Here is a 17,949-nt window from a genome sequence, read left to right on the forward strand (position 1 = left end):
GCCCAGCATTGCCGCGGCCTGCATCCGTGGTCAAGGGCCGAGCAGCCGCCCGAGAGTCGACGTGCGTCTTCTGCCTCGGGCGCGGGCGTGCGAGTCCCAGGCCAGCAGAGGAAGGACATTGGGGGCTGCGCAGCGCACGCCCCAGCACATACTGGTGCAGATGTCGGGCACGAGCTCGCAGTCAAATAGGATGTCGGGCGCCCCGTCCTTTGCTGAGATGATCCACGGCCAAGAAGACGACGGCGTATACGAGTCCGCACCGGCGCCGAGCAGCAGCAGCCACAGTTTGAGGGACTGAAATCAGATGTAGATGTACTGTGCCTCTGGTAACGAAAAAAAATTAAAAAAAATTAATAGAGTCAAGCGAAAAAGAAAAAAAATAGACGTGTCAGACAGACCATCGGCCAAACCCTAATCCTACCTCGTGCGATCCACAAACCTCTTGACACCGCCCACCAAAGTTGCCCTCGGATCCCTACGCCTCACATCAAAAGACAAACCGGCCTCGACATGCGCGCACACGTCAACTCCAAAGATGGTCCCTCCATCAAGAAACAACCTCCATCAATACCATCACAGTATCTACCCTCTGGCGGGTCAACCAGCGGGACGACCCGCGCGCTGCCGGGCATCACGTCGTGCCAAATCACGGATCCACGACAGCTGCCAAACACCCGGCGGACACCGGCAACGTCGGCCTCGCTGGCTCGGCTCCCAAATGGGCACTCCCAATGGCCATGACTGACCGAACTAACCAGCAACAAGATTCCCGTGCCGCGGCTCTCCAAAACAAAAACGTACGTCGCCTCCGTCCATCATCCCGTCGCAACCGTCAATATCCTGATGAGACACGGCTCCTTCCATGGCTATGAACACACCATGATTCCACATACCCGTCCCTGTTACACGCTTCTCTGACTCGCTCCACGTCATCTCTTCTCTCGCCGACAGCCCAGAGCCCTGCCGAACCAAACCAAGCGAAACTGACCTTGCCAGTGCGCTGTCCAGCTCCAGATTCCGTATACTTTTATCCTCACAAAACAACCTCGCACCACGGCATAGCCCCAGTGAGCAGAGCAGAACCCAGGCGACTCCCACCCCGACCGCCCCGACCGCCCTATATGCCGTGTCGCCGGAAGGCTGGAACGGGGCCTCCCTGCCCGCCGTGCAGGACGGAGAAATCAAAGAGCGCCAGGGTAGTAAGTAATGTGCGCCGCAGTCCCGGTACACATTGCGGCTAGGTGCAGACGCCAGTGTTTACAGACGAATCCGGCATCCTCGTCAGATGCTCTCGACTTGTCGTGCGTGTACGTACACCGTCAATGCCAAGGGTAGAAGACGCCGCTACTGCTTCCTCACGAGTCACGAGCACGGTTCTGTCGCTGAGACGCTTTTCCGCAACCATGGCAAAGCCACAAATGGGTCGGAAACATTCGTACACTGTCCACTTGATAGCAGACGTTATACATAGTCGCCATGAATAGTCATTTCGTTATCAACGCCGCCCATGCACCAGGTTTCAAGGTTGAGAGGAGAAAAAAAGAAAAGACCCCATCCAAGCTCTTGTACTTCGTTACCCGTCCAGAAATTATCCAACACAGTTCCCGCCTCCTTTATTCTACTGACAGGCCTTCCAAAACATTCATTGCCCTTGTACCCTCTCTCTCAAATTGTGTGACCATAGACTCGCATTCATGTTTGAGTTTCCTCTCTGCTTCTCCGGCATTGAAGTAAATCCATTCTTCTACAGTCATGCGCTTCTCTGGGCTGGTGAGTTCCTTGCCTTGCTTCAACAGCCGGCTAACCGCATTCTCCTTGTCATCCCCGCGGTGCGGTGTACCCAGCACAGCATCGATATCCACCGCGGTCCATTGAGTTTGACTCTGCAGGCCGGCCGCAAGCATATTGCGCTTTGACGGTGAGTTGCGTGCGGGCGTCGCGGTTACGGGTGCAAGGACTACGCGCTTCGCCTTGGCGCTGGCTGGGGGCGCAGATGACGGGGGCAGGTTTTCGGCATCGGATGGCTGCGGCGACGGTGACGGCGACAATGCTGGTTGGCGCGCCGACGTTGCTGGTGACGTCAACTTGGGAGGTGTCGATGGCGGCTCAACCGCCAGTCTCGACCTGGATGCAGCCGGCGAAGAAGCTTCGTGGGGAGGCGACGCAGCCCCGTCAAGGGGTGGCGTCCCGGCAGATTCGTGTTGTATTGATTTCCCGTCTACTTGGGACACCCTGTCATCAGCATTGGCTCCGTTTCGCCGAGTAGATTCCGACAGTTGTATCGGCTCAGCCGTTGCCTCGCTCGGTCTACAAACACGCTTCGCTGGTGCCTCTGCGGGTTTTGATTCAGCTTTCGAAGATGGGGACGATTTGACAGCTCGTCGAGGAGCCTTGATGGACCGAGGTGAAGCCATGGTGTCTGTATTCTCCACCACCACGGCATTTGTGCTTCCGATGCTGACCTCAGGCTCCCCAGCCTCTGAAGGTGGATCAATTGCCTCCGGTTCAGGTTCCGGTGATGGCGAAGGAGCTTTAGCCTTCTTTGCTCTTGTCTGCTTGGAGGCTTTGCGCGCTCCGGTTCCAGGCTTGCGACCTTTTTTATCAACGTGAATCTTTTGCGTTGGCTCGTCCACCTCCATTTCGGCTTGAAGATTTCGAAGTTCATCGTCCAACGCGTCTTCGTCGTGCTGGATTTCAGCGGGATTGAACATGGCGTAGTCATGCAACTGGTCACTGGTCAAGTCGCCCTTCGATTCCTTGGCCATTGCTTTGGATCGCTCTGACTCCGAGTCATGTGCAATTTCGTCGTCATCCGTCAATGGCCGTTCCAGGTCTGCCTCAAGCTGGCGTTCAATCTCCTCATCGTCGGGGAGGTCGCCAAGGGGTGCCCGGAGCGAGGCCATGGATGCCCCCAGGGCAGATGGCTTGCGACTTGACTTTGCGCCGGAACTTCTGGCGCGGCTGGTCGGTTTCGATGCTTGCACATCAGCCAATGCAACATCTTCGGGTGTAATGGTAGAGCCGTCTATTTGGCTGCTTTCTCGATTTGTAGTGTCTCGTTTCTTGGGAGCTGGCGCCTCGGACAAGATGACAACGGAATCATCCATGTCTTCACTGGACCGCTTCTTGCCACGTGTCGATTTTGTGGTCTTCGGTGGTGACACGGGATTTTCCTCGACAGCACCGAGCTCTTCTTGCTCAACTTCTTGCACCTTCTTGGTTCTAGTCCTTCCTTTGGTGGTTGCTGCCTTCTTTTTCTTGCTTGCAGTCCTCCTGGTCCCTTGTGTCATCGTCGACGTAGTGGTGAGTACGCTGTCATCCGGTTCTACCGTGATGTCGGCAACAGACGCGATGTCAGAGGCGGTCGTAGCCACCGACTGCATAGATAGTCGAGAAGCCTTCGATCCACCCGCCGCCCTGCCTCGAGCAGTCCTCTTCTTGGGTCCTCCGAATTCGTTGAGCAGGGCAAAGAATGCGCAATTGGGTGATCGATGGTAATGCTCGTCGCTTGCCGTGTGGTCAGTTTCAGCACCGGGATCATGTCTGGCAGGACTGCTCACAAAGGTTTGTCACTTGGCTCCCATCCATCCAGAGCCAAGTGGCAGTACGCACAAGTCGCCATGTCATCAGACTCATCCGTAGGGGTATAATTCCAGCCAGCTTCAACAAGCTAGGGTGAGCAAGTAAGCAGATGCTACAGCTTCACGTAACATTCACAGCATACCTGCTTTGTTTTGCACTTCCATCCTTTCCTTGCCTCATGGGGCCATTTCCCAGCGAATGTCGCCTTTCGAGCCTCTACCATATGAGGCAGGCCGGGGTCCTGCCTCGAATATTCGGCGATTTCGGCCTCAATCGCAGACACTATGGCCCATCCACATTGGGGGGCATGCTTCAGATGCTCCTCGAGAGGGTCATCGCCAGCTTCCCACCCATCGAGGCCCTTTCCGCAAAGGAAGCAGACACAATTGTCGGGGTTTTCGGGATACGGTTCAAAGTAGAATCCAGCTCTTGCTAGCTGTGAAGGAAACGTCAGCAAGGTTTGCGAAGGGAGCATCGGGTTCAATGGCGCGTACACTCGCGGGGGCAATCTGTCTATGCGGCCAGTTCAAAGCCCTGCTCCGTCCACTAGCTGTTGATGCTCTTTTCTTGGAGCTCTTTTGAAAAGAGGCGAGTCGTGCCTCATATGTGAAGTATTGGTCCATCGTAGAGCGCGGCAATGTAGATGATGTTTCCTTGATAGCCGCTCGATCGTCTTGCGTCCTCGCGAAACGTTAGTCGGGGCGGACTGCATCCACAGACAGTGGGCGCGCGTCGCGGTAAATACCGAAAGGGTCAGAGAGGCGCGCAGTACATGTCCGTATTCATGCCGACTAGTAGTTCAAGACTAGGTGGTTTAGCCTCAAACCACGGTGTGAAATCCAACAGAAGAAGGCACTGGATGTTACAAAGAAAAGGGAGCTCAGGTGTGGCCATGGTTGTAACTTGTGGTTGGTTGGCCAAGAACGCGTTTGTTTACTTTTCCAGCCAAGTGGGGCCGCCTCCAACGCTCGCAACTCCAACACCTCGAGATCTCGTCACGACCGGGCGCATCTCGACCTAGTCTCTATGAAATTGACACGAGGCTTTTTATCAAGGATGGCCGCTCGTGGCGGCTCTGCTCGAATAGTTTTGAATGCCATCTCTTCCACCCAAGTGATTGTTTACCAGTACATCCTAGCCTATGATGGTCATGGTGAACAAGAGTTCGAAATCATGAGCATCAATGTCTGTGGTCGATTTGGCCGCTGTGGCATCTCAACGCGTTTTCTGGATATTTCCAGCGACCGCGATTTGATCGCTGTATCCTGACTACGCCTCGAGAATGCCGGACTGGCATGGACATGTTTCAATGCACTGGAACCGAGCAGCCCAATTAATTACGACTTGAATCATTAGTACTCGCGTGCGTACATTAATCACAGCTTACCAGCATCCTTCATTGCCCTCTCGCCATCAACGAGAACGCACCAACCATCGTGTCCCCGTCCACCATCACCATATACGACATACTCAAAGGCACCCTGCTCAAGGGCCAGCTTCAGAACGGCATCGTCAAAAGTGCCCGGCTGTAGCCAGACGCCCGGAATGCCAATCTTCTTGGCTTCTTCAAGCACCTTGACGGTGACTGGGGGGGCAGTGATGATAGATACAGACGTCTGCTTGGGATTTGGCAACCCAGACAGGTCTGGGACCGTGGCGTAATCGTGGCCACCCACGGTCACGGAAGAAGAGCCCGGATTGACGGGTGTGACGTTCAAACCATGATCGAGGTACCAAGCATGGACTATTCCGTGGCAGAAGTCAGTGTGAAGCGCTGGAGTGCGGACGTGTCTAGGAAATACGAACCCTTGTGGCCGAACTTGGCGGGGTTAGAACTGGCGCCGACGACGGCAAAGAAAGGCAACGTGAAGAACTTGCGGGCAGCGGTTTCGGTGGCCATTGTACCGGGGGTGGTCGTGGCTATCAATGCTTGATGATGTTGGTATGTCAACTATTATCTGACTTTGGGGATTTCCGGTGATGGCAGCAGTGGCCTCGGCCGACGTCCTCGGAGACTCAGAGGACGGCGACGGCGAGAGCCCACAGAACGCCTACGCCACATCCATCTGTCTGGTTCCGGTTGGTGTAAGCCCGAGGTCGGCCGAATCGGCAACGACATCAAGGTGGCGTCGAGCCGTACGCAGATACTACGGAGTATGGGATAGGATTCCCATTCATAAACGCCCTTCCAGGGCTGCCGTTGTGCAACTACCATGCTATTGTCGAAATGTCTCGGTTTGCGTAAGAATTTTCCCTCTGTTGGCTTGACTGTTGCGATCTCTAGACGCTCTAACTACCAAGCATTGGACTTGCAGCAAAGCAACCTTCTCCGCTACAGGGTACGCCGCGGCACGGCCAACATACCCGGCAAGTTTGTTTAGAACGGTGCTGGGGTACCACGGTGCCAATTCCTCGTCAGGCGCCTCATCCGGGTCCTTGTTGGACATTGGATGTGGCCATGGGGCCATTGCAAGAGAACTGAGCCCTCACTTCAGTAGAGTGATTGGTGTCGACACGAGCCCCGGCATGGTGAAGCAGGCCACGTCCATGACAAAGGATGAGAAAGTAATCTTCCTCCAAGGCGGCGCCGAAGACCTGTCCTTCCTCCCTGATGGATCTATCGACATGGTGGTGGCTGGACAGTCTGCACACTGGTTCGACTACAACAAGGCGTGGCCCGAAGTATCTCGCGTGGTGAAGGCTGGCGGTTCTCTTGCTTTCTGGGGATACAAGGACAACGTGCTCATTGGGCACACGAGAGCCAACGAAATCTTTGCCAAGTACTGCTACGCAGAAGGAGAGGTCGAGCCAGGTATTGAGGGAATGAATGCCTACTGGGAACAGCCTGGCCGCAATAGAGTCCGCAACTTGCTGCGAGAGGTCGTACCGCCTGCCAAAGACTGGAGGGCCATCCGTCGAGATCTGTACGACATAAAGGCCGACTGTGCAAAGACCCCGGGCCCTGAAACGGCCTGGATGCAAAAGAGGATGAATCTAGGGCAACTGGAGGCGTACGTTCGGACATTCAGTGCATTCCAGGGCTGGCGTGATGCTCATCCAGAGGTCGGGAGCCGGGCGGAAGGTGGCCAGGGGGATTTGGCTGATATTCTCATGTGTCGCATTGTGGAATCAGAGCCGCAATGGAGGGGACTTGGCGATGGATGGAGAGACGCCGAGGTTGATACGGTCTGGGGTACGTACGTCCTCATGGCGAAGAGGCGATGAACAAGGGATGATGGCAACGTCTTCCGTGCATGCCTGCCTGGTAATTAGCTCCTCTGCACTCTGCATAGAGAATAGAGATATGTGTGAGCCGGCAGAGATGCAGAGCACGGCGTGTACTCCGTATAGTGGCTAGCTTTTGCAATACAATCTTTATGCACACCGCCATTGCAAATGCCTCAGATTGCATGAAAGCACACCGCAAGGTCCAGGGTGCCAATATATTGGGCACGGAGGCTTTCATGTTTCGAACTTGACCCCTTGGCCCCCCTTGCCCCGTGCCCCTGGCTCAACGAGCGGCGGGCTGTATGGCATGGCATGGCGGCCATCGTATCAACATGCGCTGGGTAAGATGAGGGAAAATGCACCATCGGGCATGAGTCCTGACCTGACCTGAACGGGGTGCAGCGCCCAGGGACAGGTTGTACTGGTTGCCCGGCCAAAGAAGCAGGAGCATGGGGATCAAACGATGCGACAGCTCTCGAGCCCACAGTACCCTAGGCAGTCAGGCCGGCCGTGCCAGGAGACCAGAAATTTCACTGTCGTCCTCTTCTTCTGCCCCTTTTTAAACTCCCTCACCAGTGCAAAATCCAATATTCGGAGTCCTCAGCAGCTTGCTTCGGTGTCTATTTCCAGAGCTGCGTCTCGGGGCCACTGTCTGGTAACAACAGCGTCTGGTCTGGTGCGCGAAACTCGACGAATTCCAGTCGGGAAGCTGCCTGGCCGCTAGTGCGGTTTATTTGTGCTCCCTCCAGCACCAGACTCTATTAGCCAGTGCCTCACGCGCTCCGACTGCTCTTCTCCTCTCTGTACGGAGCACGTACCGAGCTCGTACGGAGTTACTCCGTCCACAATGGTGAGTTGCCCCAGCACCCAACGACGCCCTTGGTAAACAAACAGCGTGAGGAGAGGCAGCCCCGCGACCGACGCACGAGCCTCGCCATGTGATTCGCCAGGTCAGCCCAAGTGTGATTAGTACAACCCCCTTCTGGTTGAATTGCGTCTTGCCTCTGGAAAGCGCCAAACATTTCTGTCAGCTTTCGCGACAAACGGCTCGTTCTATTTCGCAGACTGCAAACAACAAAAGCAGACAAAACGAAGCACTCTGCCGGCCGCAGCACACTTGAACAATCGCATCAGCACCGCCTTTGCTTGTCCGAGCTCAACCAAGCGTGCATCCGCGAGACGGGCCTCCCTGTTTCCCCACTGCAACCGCATCAACAGCAGCACAATTACAGACTTGACAATGTCTTCTAACCAGTACGATTCTCAGGCTTCTACCAACTACAAGGAGGCTTTTGCTCTCTTCGACAAGCGTGGCAATGGCCGGGTGGCTGCAGACAGCTTGGGCGATTTGCTCCGAGCCTGTGGGCAGAACCCTACTTTGTCTGAGATCAAGGATCTTGAGCAGAACGCTGGCAGCGAATGTGAGTAGATTCGAGATTGCGAAGAAAAAACGAATCAAATCAAAAGACCAGCACGTTGGAGCACATGAGCACGAGTTGCTGACAAGCGTTTGTTTCGCAGTCGATTTCGAGACCTTCCAGCGCATTTTGAACCGCCCTGGCGGGTTCCGCGACCCTGGCGAGCCCGAAGAATATTGCCGTGGCTTTCAGGTGTTTGATAAAGACATGACGGGATTTATTGGAGTTGGGCAGATCAAATATATCTTGACGAACCTGGGCGAGAAGATGTCCGAGGAGGAGGTGGATGAGCTGCTCAAGGCTGTGGACACGAGTTCTGGCCAAGTCAACTACACCGGTATGTTTTGCAACGCCCTCTGTGATGAGAACAGGGATACGTCGTGGCCTGCAGTCCTCCCAGACTTGAACCTTTACTGAAACGAAACCTTTCAAAGACCTTGTTCGAACCATCCTCGCCAACTAGACAGCCTCGTGTATTTCCGCTCTGGATCATACAGTGTTACACGAAATGAATGCCTCGGTCTTTTTGCATTTGCGGACGGGATGGCGTTGCTTTTTTTTTTCTTGCACAGTTTCAGAGCTTTTTTCTTTTACATGAAGGCTTGCTGTTTAGCGATGGAGAGGATTCATGCCACGAAACAAGGAAGTGAAGAATGCGTGGGATCAGAGTCTCGACTCGTTATTTGTATGGATATAAGCTTTGTGATGGTAGATGTGTTGTGCTACTCGCTCAAGCTAAACATTCGTGTCGATGGTGGGCTTGCATGTTGTTATTTGGGCACTGTGGCATGCGGCCCTTGGTTTGCTGTCGTGTGTTGTAAAGAGTCAAGACCAATGCATCATCGCGTCTAATGCTCGTGGGATCCACCATGACAGGCCATTGAATGCACGCACTGATGCCCCGCCGTTGTTGCCAGACAGTGCTTGGCCCCGTCCCGCGCTCCTGCCGGTCTGGGGTCTGGGGCATGAATGTTTGAGGATACTTTGTCGAGGTCCCTTTCGCCAATCTGTCCTGCAAGCGAAGCTCCCAGGTGCTGGTTGCTTGCTGCTGGTGCTCCGTACTGCTGACTCATTACTCCGTACCATTGCTTGCATGACTGGTGCAGAAGCTTGCGCTCTCACGCAATCAAAAGCCATTCCTTTGATGAATCTGGCATTGGCATTCCCCGAGCTCAGTTCGCAGAGTTGCAGCTGTCGGCGGTACACTTCCAACTTGCTCCACGTCCATCGAAGCAGCTTGCTGCACATCTACGAACCTTTCGACGACAGCTGTATGCTGCTCCATCCGACCAGCCGAAGACAGCCTCTCATTTCCGACTGAGATTTCAAAGTTCCTCTTGTACCTGCAGCCAAACTGGACAGGCGGAGTTCTTTGCCCCTGCCCCTCCCCCTCCTTTCTCTGTCCCTCGTCGCCGCTATCGTCGCCGCAATCGTGGCCTTCCCACGAACTTTCCCACGTGTCGAAACTCTTGTCAACCATCTTCGCCCAAGGCTAGTTGCTACGGTCCAAAGCACTGTTCATAATTCTCGTCCATTGACAACAAGCAGCATGGCCGGTGCTCAGTATCGGACCCCGCCCCAGGCACCACCGCTCTTCACCGGTACTATGGAGTCCGTGGTTGCCGATATCAACAGGAACAATCAGCTCACAAAGAGCATTTTGGACAAGGTAGTAGCTGCTGTGAAACCAGAAAATGCCAAGTTTGAAAATGTTCTTGAACCGGGCCTGGTCAACGAGAACGAGCTATCACGAAGCTACCGGGTTGCCCAATTCTACCAGTATGTCTCTGCCGACAAGGAGCTCAGAGAAGCTTCGACAAAAGCACAGGAGATTTCCGACGACTTCAATATCGAACTCAAGATGAGAGAGGATGTATTCAAGCTCGTTGATGCTGCGTTCCAAACTCGCGGCGCCCAAAAGCTCGATGCCGAGTCCCTTCATCTTTTGCAGAAGGAACGCCAAAAGTACATTCGTAATGGCCTTCTATTGCCAGCCGGCCCTCTGAGGGACCGTTTCAAGGAAATTCAGAAGCGGCTTAGTTTACTGTGCCTTCAGAGCCAGAAGAATCTCAACGACGAGATGGGTGGTGTTTGGTTCACCCCTGAGCAGCTTGAAGGTGTCCCCTCTGATGATATTGATATTAGCCAGCTCGAAAAGGGCACCGGAGAGAACGAGGGCAAGGTCAAGGTCACTTTCAAGTACAACCATTTCTTCCCCATGAGCAAGTACGCTATCCACGAGGACACTAGACGCACCTATGTCATTGCCGAAGCGAACAAGGTAAACAACAATGTCCCCTTGTTCCACGAAATCATCGCCCTTCGAGACGAAGCTGCTCGTATGCTTGGCTTCCCTGATCACGCCAGCCTGGTCATTTCCGAGAAGATGGCCAAGACTACCGGGAGAGTCATGGATTTTCTCGGCGACTTGCGCCAGCGACTCGCCCCAGGCGGTGTCAAGGAATCGGATCGCCTGCTCCAGTACAAGAAGGAGGATTGTGAGGCGCGCGGTGCACCATTTGACGGCAACTTGTACATGTGGGATATTCCATTCTACTCTAGAATTATGAAAGAGAAGGAATATAGCGTGGATGAGGCTGCAATCTCCCAATACTTCCCCGTTGAAAGTACATATCAAGGCATGCTCAAAATTTTTGAGCAGATTTTCGGGTTTGTCTTTGTCGAGCTTAGCAAGGAGGATCGCGCCAGACTGAGTCCTTCTGGCAAGGCGGAAGACATGGCTTGGCATGAGGATGTCATCGTCTATTCTGTTTGGGACGACGAGGCTGCTGGCAGTGGATTCTGCGGATACCTGTACCTGGATCTCCACCCCAGGGACAACAAATATGGTCACAATGCCAACTTCAACATTGAACCTGGCTTCCTTAACAAGGACGGAACTCGCAACTACCCTGCCACCGCTCTGGTGTGCAACTTTAGCAAGCCCAGCGCAAACAAGCCCGGTCTTCTCAAGCACCATGAGGTGGTCACTCTCTTTCACGAGCTCGGCCACGGTATCCACGACCTTGCCGCTCGCACCAAATACAGCTACTTCCATGGCACCAATGTTGCCGGCGACTTTGTGGAAGCTCCCAGCCAGATGCTGGAGAACTGGTGCTGGACACCCAGTGTCCTCAAGTTCCTTTCCCGACGATGGGACTCGAATGAGAAGATCCCCGACGACATGATTGAGAAGTTGGTCAAGACCAAGCACTTCAACTCGGCCACCTCCAATCTTACCCAATTGCTGTACGGGCTTTTCGACATGACTGTCCACACTCCCAAAACTCACGAAGAGGCCAAGAACATGCCAATCGCCAGGGTATGGAACGAGTTCCGACGTGACATTACTGGAATCAAGGGCCCTGAAGCCCAGGGGCAAGGACTGTATGTACCCGTGCCGACACACACACACATTGAACTGATACGAAGTTGCTGACGTCATTATACCTGTAGTGAATGGGGCAATCGGTTCGCTACTATCGGGCATTACACCGGCGGATACGATGCCGGATATTACGGCTACCTCTACTCCCAGGTCTTTTCCCTCGACATGTTCCACTCATTCTTCAAGAAGGACCCCATGGATGGCAAGGAAGGCCGTAGATACCGCCAGCTAGTTCTAGGCCGTGGCGGCAGCCAGGAAGAGCTACAGACGTTGAAGGATTTCCTGGGCAGAGAACCAAACACCGAGGCCTTTTACCAAGAACTGGGACTGGCGTGATGCTCGACGTCGAGTGGATACATTAGGCATAGTCACGGACGGGACCGTCAGCAAGTGCAAACATGTGTCTCATGCATGTTATACGCATGTGTATATATTCAGAGACTGCTTTTTGGTAATACAGTCTCTGTGAAACCAAACATTTCCAAGTTGTGCAGAAAGGTATCCTATGACTTCCGTCGGCGCCCGAGCTTACATGCTCTCCTGTCCAACCCCCACATTAAATACTTGCCATTACCAAAACATGCCAAACCTAAAACGACAATTCAAAAGGAGCGTAACAACTGGCTGCGTATCATGTTCACATTGTCGTTTAGTACATCATGACGAGTACGGAAGAAACGAGGATTGCTCCAGCGGAGAAGGTAAGACGAGAAGCGGCGGCTGAGACTTTGAAAGACGACGTTGGCGACGACGATGGCGAGTTGCCAGGCGCGCCGCCAGTCGTGGCGCCGACCTGACCGCTTCCGCTGTCGCCGGCGTCGTCACTGGTGCTTTCGCTAACACGTGGTCCTGTACCGCTGGCTTGACCGTTCCCCGAGGTGCGACTGGAGCCGAGACCGGAGCCCGAGCCCGAGCCCGAGCCTGAGATTGAGCCGGAGACGGAGCCGGTTGCTGTTCCGGAGCTAGTGCCACTTCCGACAGCGGTGTTGCCGGCGCCGCCGGAACGGCTACTGCCGCCGCCGGAGGTAGCAAGTGCAGTGGTATGGGTAGCCGTGGGCGAGGACGTCTCTTCGCTATTGGAAGTACCGGATTTCCGGGCGACGGAGCTCCCAGCACTTGTAGACCCCGGAAGAGCAGACGATGAAGACTCTCCGGAAGAGGGAGACGATTGCGTGGTCTCGCCGGAAGAGGTGGACGCGTACGTGGTCTGCGATGAGCGCGTGTCGCCGGGAGAGGTGGAGACCGCGGCGCCGGTGGGGCTCCGGGTCGACGGGGCAGACGGCGTGGTGCTCTGCGTGGACGAAATTGGCGTGAAGGTCGGGTGACTGACATCGACTTGGGTGCTGGTCCCGATGGTAGGCTGCTGGGTGACGAGCTGCTCGGGGGTGGTGGGCAGGGCGGTAGGGGGCTTTTCGGCCCTCGAGCCGCGACAGTACTCGAGATACTGCTCGAACCGCTGGCTTGGCTCGTTGACGGGGGTGGTGGAGTTGCGGCCGGAGTTGGCGTCGATACACTTGTAGCAGGCGGCGACGGCGTTGCGGAAGTCAGAGCCCTCTTTGCAGAGCCGGTCGCTTTTGCCGGTACTTTCGGCGATGATGTAGGCGTAGCTGCACTCGTCGAAGCAGATGGCGGGGGTTACGGCTCTCTTGGACTTGCGGCAGGCTTTGTGGCGCGTGGAACCGTGCGTGGGCTCGCGCGTTCGGCGGTACAAGGCCGGCGACGGGTTGGAAGGGGATGGCTTGGGCCAGGCGGTCAGCGAGGATTGGGAAGCCCAGTTTCCTGTTGTGACGAGTGAGGCGTGTCCGTTGGTGGTCGTGTTGATGACTTTGTATTCGAAGATGTCGTAGGAGAGACCGAACGCTTCGGGATTCAGGTTGAAGTAGCCGTATGAAGGGGGGTAGTAGCTGGTTTCGCATCCTTCCCATGCGACTTTTGCAAAGGGCGGCGAGGGAATACAGTCGTTTGGATCGCAGAGGAAGTCGTCGGCTGGGGGCTCGGGCCAGAGGTTGCATCCGTTTGGCTTGGGGGGGTTGCAGACAAAGCCGGGTTCGCAACCAAACGTTCGGTTTGATTTTGTGTCCAACGGCGCTGACGCTCCTGTGGGAGTTGGACAGAGGGTGACGTCGAACAAGGGCGTTACGGTGACGGTGGTGGCTGGCTTTTCGACCGATGTAGGGGGGATAGTAAGCGTGCTTGTCTCTATGACCGTGTATCCTGGCCGAGTGATTGTCTTTGTAGCTTGTTGGTCCGTGACGTGGATGGTGGACGGAGGCAGAGTCTTCATCTGCGTGGTGACGACTGTGCTTCCGGGCAGGGTCCTGGTTACGGCGGGAAGAGTAATTGTGCTTGTCCCGCCAGGGGCTGTTACGGTCTGGGTCTGGCCGGGAGCCGTCACGGTCTCTCCGGGGGCCGTCACGGTCTGACCTGGTAGCGTCATGGTGGTCACCACGGGGAAGCTCGTTGTCACCGTCGACACAAATGTCGTCACTACGGTGGTGGATTTCGTCGTGTACCTGGTATTGTCGACTGTCAGGGTGACCGGATGCTCGCTAACCACTGTCTTGGTCGCTGTGTAAGTTGTCGGCACCCAGATTGTAGTCGAGTCGACCAAGGTGTGGGTGTCGTGAATGGTTGTCTCCCGTGGCACCGTTTGCGTCGTCACAACAGACTCAATCTCAGTGACGGTCTTTGTAGCGGTGGTCGTTGCCCAGGAGGTTAGCGTTGTCGTCCTGCAGCCGTACGTGCGTCCCTTCAGTTTTGGAACTTGCGCAGTCACGTCGCTCTTGGTTGACGCATAAACGCTCTTGTAGGGAGGCTCACAACTGTGTCACTGAGTTGGCAATCTAGTTCCAGATAGCGAGTCACAGATGAAATCAATATACTGGATCTGCCGGTAGACTTACTCGATCGTGGTAGTTATCGTCACAGGATAAGACTTGGACCAGGTTAGCAAATATTCTCCCTTTTCCTTCATCATCTGATACCATACACACCATTGTGTACGTCGAGAGGGCTGTCGTAGTAACGTATTCAGTTGCGTACTGAACTTTGGTAGACACATCGTGCTCTGTTGCGGTAGTGTATATCTGCATTACATGTCAGAGCCAGTCGTCATCCCTCTCATCTGCCGGCATTTCCGCCTCACCGTTTTTTCGCTGTAAATTGTTGTACTGCGTGTCCGTCAGTACACATCATGCTTGCAATCACAGTAATCACGAATGTTACTCACTAGATTTTCGTCATGATTGTTCTAATTGTTGTCGGACAACATTCGTTACACTGGGCGGTAAGAACAGAATCCGGGAACAGGTTTAAATCAACCGTTAGCAATCCTTCAACGCCGGCCCCGACATCTACTCCAGGAACGGCGGCAACAAGGCTCGTGAAGAGCCCGATTGCGGTGGTAAGACGCATCTCGCAAACAGTCTAGTCTGTGCCCCCTCGGAGAATGTAGCCTTCTCCTCTCAACAGGATGCTTAAACGAGTGAAGGAGCAACGAGCGACGATCCTCCAACTCGTCAACCCCCCAACTGCAAGCACCAGAGCAGGGTACGATTGGATAAGACCGGAAGGGAATCAAGTTGATGAGAGAGAGCTTTATAGCGAATTTCGGTCTGGTGGTTCAAGTGTTTGCCCACAATTCCTGTCTTCGGCTGTTGCTCTGAATCAGTATCGAGAATTGATTGGGTCCAAGTAAATTCAACGGCTTAGAGCTTTGAGGCTAATCCAGTTGATCGTGACTCAAGCTGATGTGCGGTACGGAGTAGATGGCTGTTGGACTCCCGTAGTGATGGAGAGACCAAGAGCTCGAGACTAGGGGCAAGACCAGCGAATATGGGAGGGAAACATTGACCAAACAAACAGCTTGTCTGCCACGATCTAGTTAGTTTGTGCCCAAGAGCAGGTGTGCCGTAGTTAAGCCAGGTGCTCTTCTTGCCAAGACGACACGTCTAATGAACTGCGGTCGAAGCTGCTGTTGGGTGTTACGAACAGAATCTCCCCAAGACAACCCAATCACAAGGACATGTATGCATCTCTCCATTGGCAACGGTGACCAACGGATTCTCACCGTACGTCGTACGCCGTACTCCGTACACCAAGCTGTATTTTCTGCACGGGCCAGAATCTGGTCTTGGATACTCGCCAGTTGTCCGGGTTTACAGAGATGCATCCCCCGGATGACGGTGGCTGACTGGAAGAAGCTGGTGGCTCCATCGTCTTGCATGTCTTCGCACTGCGTACACTGCATAAGGCAAAGACTGACTCACAAGGTCTTCTTCTTACGGAGGGAGGCGGCTCTTTGGCCATGGGACTTGAGCTTGAGAGCTACAAAGAGAGGCTCTTCCCGGCTACCCCGTGTCATGGCGCAGCATCTGGTTGTAGGGGTCGTCTCCGGTGGAGGAAACCAGAGCACGCGTGCTGGAAGAGTCCACACGTCTAGGTGTGCAGATAAAGCCTCGTGGGACTTGGTACTATTTTTCCTATTTTTATTTTGATGTCTCTAGCGCCAGTCTCCAGAAAAAAATTGATGCTGCTCCAGCCGTACGGCAGCGACTGCCGCGAGCGTTTGCAAGATTTGTTGTGATGCTCCATTCCTCGGGGAGTTTTTTGGTCTTGCAGCCTTGTCTCCGGCAATCGTGATATTCCTCCGTAGAGAGGTAGATAGGTGCCCCTAGGCACTCCGTAAAGAGGACAGAAAAGGTAGAAGCCAAGTACAGAGCACCAGAGGTATCCATGTACGTTATGTACTGAGTTTATGTATGTACTGCTGCGGCCAGAATCGGGCCGCTGCGATTTTTGACACGTAAGTAGTCCGTACCATGTATTATAGTCATTATGCTCTGCAGACGGAGTACATGCAGAGTCGAAGCCTTTGGGTTGCGATGGCAGCCTTGTTGATTGTGTCTGTGCCAGTAGTTTCGTCTGTGCAGCACTTGGTCTTGTCAAAAATGACGACATGTATCCAAGTGCAGCCTTTGAAGCTGAGTGGTCTGGAGGTCTGGGTCAATGTCAGAACTGTTGTCTCGGCTGGCCGAAACTTATTCTTACCTCTCTCTTGTGCATCACGATTTCATCGCAGTTGTATTTTGTCGCTCCTCAAACCCAGAGGAAGATTTGGTTTCGTTAGCTCGCATCACTCAGGCAGTGACAAAGTCGTACTGTGTACATGTTGGGGTTGAGACAACGAGGCATACGGAGCGTGAAAAGACGCATCGCACCAAACAACGAATCCGTGGTGTCGTCCGCTCATGGAGATCGATAGAGCCACCTCCGAGGAGGCGATCGACGCGGCAGTTGTGAACACGGAAAGAACCAGTTAGGTGGTACGTACCTACTAACTACCTACTTCACAACCCACCCTACCCAGTACGTACCCCAGAGCCCATGCATCCATTATGACTCCGCACTGAGACATCCGATGTCGACCCAAGTACCTACGAGGCCACGACACCTTTAGGCATCACCCATCACCCATCACCCATCACCCGTCACCCGTCACCCATCACCCATACCCATCACCTGCGGAGTTCACCGCACTCTACTCCGTATACTCTGTACGGAGTACCTAGACGACATTTCACCATCTTTTTGTTCTTACACGTCCGCCCACCACCGCACAGCGAAGCCACTTTGGTATCCCGTGCATGATTATTATCCGACAGCATTGTCAATGTGGTCATCTCGCCGTCTTTTCATCCAGCTCGGGTCGGCTGCTGGTCTGGGTCCCCCCCCTCTTTCTTGACCCCGACCAGCCAGTTTGGCCTCTCCTATTCAGTAAACTGCTATGCGCACTATTGTGCGATTCTGGATCCTTGTCTTCTCTCCACAAAGCTCTGTCCGAAAACACTGACCACGACCTGGGAACTAGGGACTTCCACCTGGCCTTCTCACTACATTCTGGTCTTACCATGACCCCCACCGCATCTTTCTTTTCTCGAGAGGTTGGGACGAGACCTTGGTCCCGCCAACCAGCGTCCAACGTGCGAAGAAAGGGAGACCTGGCGGTGGGTAAGTCCCGGTCCGTGGTCGAGGGACTCTTGTACGACGTGGGCAATATATTCCGGTCTTTGCAAACATGGTCTCGTCAAGGCTGGTCATATGCCCATGTTGCACCAGCCCCCCATAACCGGTCCAAGCCGCTGTTGCACAGCCTTTGTGGGCGTCCCTCGGAGGGATGGGCAGACCGACTGGAAGAGCATTACAATTGGAAGGTGAGTACAGGCTGGGATCGCTGGTAAGCATCTTCTCACGCATAGTCTTTCTCATTGGTGGCAAAAGCTCGTGTGTGACGAGACCAGAATTCCCTGTAGCCGTGAAGTACGGAGTATCACA

General features: G+C 54.4%; 7 protein-coding genes across 7 annotated transcripts; 3 read left to right on the forward strand and 4 right to left on the reverse strand.

The window, feature by feature from the left end:
* Positions 1 to 1,613: 1,613 nt before the first annotated feature.
* On the reverse strand, positions 1,614 to 3,622 carry MAM_05146 (Inhibitor of Apoptosis domain containing protein; the record flags this gene model as incomplete). The annotated part of the gene is made up of 2 exons (XM_040823944.1): positions 1,614 to 3,507; positions 3,561 to 3,622. The coding sequence occupies 2 exons, from the start codon at positions 3,620 to 3,622 to the stop codon at positions 1,614 to 1,616; spliced, it is 1,956 nt and encodes a 651-aa protein (XP_040678103.1).
* A 72-nt stretch (positions 3,623 to 3,694) lies between these two features.
* MAM_05147 (Baculoviral inhibition of apoptosis protein repeat protein) lies at positions 3,695 to 4,057 on the reverse strand (the record flags this gene model as incomplete). The annotated part of the gene is made up of 1 exon (XM_040823945.1): positions 3,695 to 4,057. One exon carries the CDS (start codon positions 4,055 to 4,057, stop codon positions 3,695 to 3,697), a length of 363 nt encoding a protein of 120 aa, XP_040678104.1.
* Positions 4,058 to 4,958: 901 nt separating this feature from the next.
* MAM_05148 (NAD(P)-binding domain protein) lies at positions 4,959 to 5,482 on the reverse strand (the record flags this gene model as incomplete). The annotated part of the gene is made up of 2 exons (XM_040823946.1): positions 4,959 to 5,326; positions 5,389 to 5,482. 2 exons carry the CDS (start codon positions 5,480 to 5,482, stop codon positions 4,959 to 4,961), a joined length of 462 nt encoding a protein of 153 aa, XP_040678105.1.
* Positions 5,483 to 5,809: 327 nt separating this feature from the next.
* Positions 5,810 to 6,807, forward strand: MAM_05149 (Crg1p S-adenosylmethionine-dependent methyltransferase; the record flags this gene model as incomplete). Its single annotated transcript, XM_040823947.1, has 2 exons — positions 5,810 to 5,823; positions 5,898 to 6,807. 2 exons carry the CDS (start codon positions 5,810 to 5,812, stop codon positions 6,805 to 6,807), a joined length of 924 nt encoding a protein of 307 aa, XP_040678106.1.
* A 1,243-nt stretch (positions 6,808 to 8,050) lies between these two features.
* MAM_05150 (myosin regulatory light chain cdc4) lies at positions 8,051 to 8,691 on the forward strand (the record flags this gene model as incomplete). Its single annotated transcript, XM_040823948.1, has 3 exons — positions 8,051 to 8,231; positions 8,332 to 8,565; positions 8,663 to 8,691. The coding sequence occupies 3 exons, from the start codon at positions 8,051 to 8,053 to the stop codon at positions 8,689 to 8,691; spliced, it is 444 nt and encodes a 147-aa protein (XP_040678107.1).
* Positions 8,692 to 9,777: 1,086 nt separating this feature from the next.
* MAM_05151 (metallopeptidase MepB) lies at positions 9,778 to 11,952 on the forward strand (the record flags this gene model as incomplete). The annotated part of the gene is made up of 2 exons (XM_040823949.1): positions 9,778 to 11,615; positions 11,685 to 11,952. The coding sequence occupies 2 exons, from the start codon at positions 9,778 to 9,780 to the stop codon at positions 11,950 to 11,952; spliced, it is 2,106 nt and encodes a 701-aa protein (XP_040678108.1).
* Positions 11,953 to 12,265: 313 nt separating this feature from the next.
* Positions 12,266 to 14,859, reverse strand: MAM_05152 (glycoprotein X; the record flags this gene model as incomplete). The annotated part of the gene is made up of 5 exons (XM_040823950.1): positions 12,266 to 14,438; positions 14,520 to 14,551; positions 14,610 to 14,702; positions 14,762 to 14,786; positions 14,846 to 14,859. 5 exons carry the CDS (start codon positions 14,857 to 14,859, stop codon positions 12,266 to 12,268), a joined length of 2,337 nt encoding a protein of 778 aa, XP_040678109.1.
* Positions 14,860 to 17,949: the final 3,090 nt, after the last annotated feature.

Source organism: Metarhizium album (assembly GCF_000804445.1).
Source record: "Metarhizium album ARSEF 1941 chromosome Unknown scaffold_12, whole genome shotgun sequence".
Taxonomy (NCBI): Eukaryota; Fungi; Ascomycota; class Sordariomycetes; order Hypocreales; family Clavicipitaceae; genus Metarhizium; species Metarhizium album.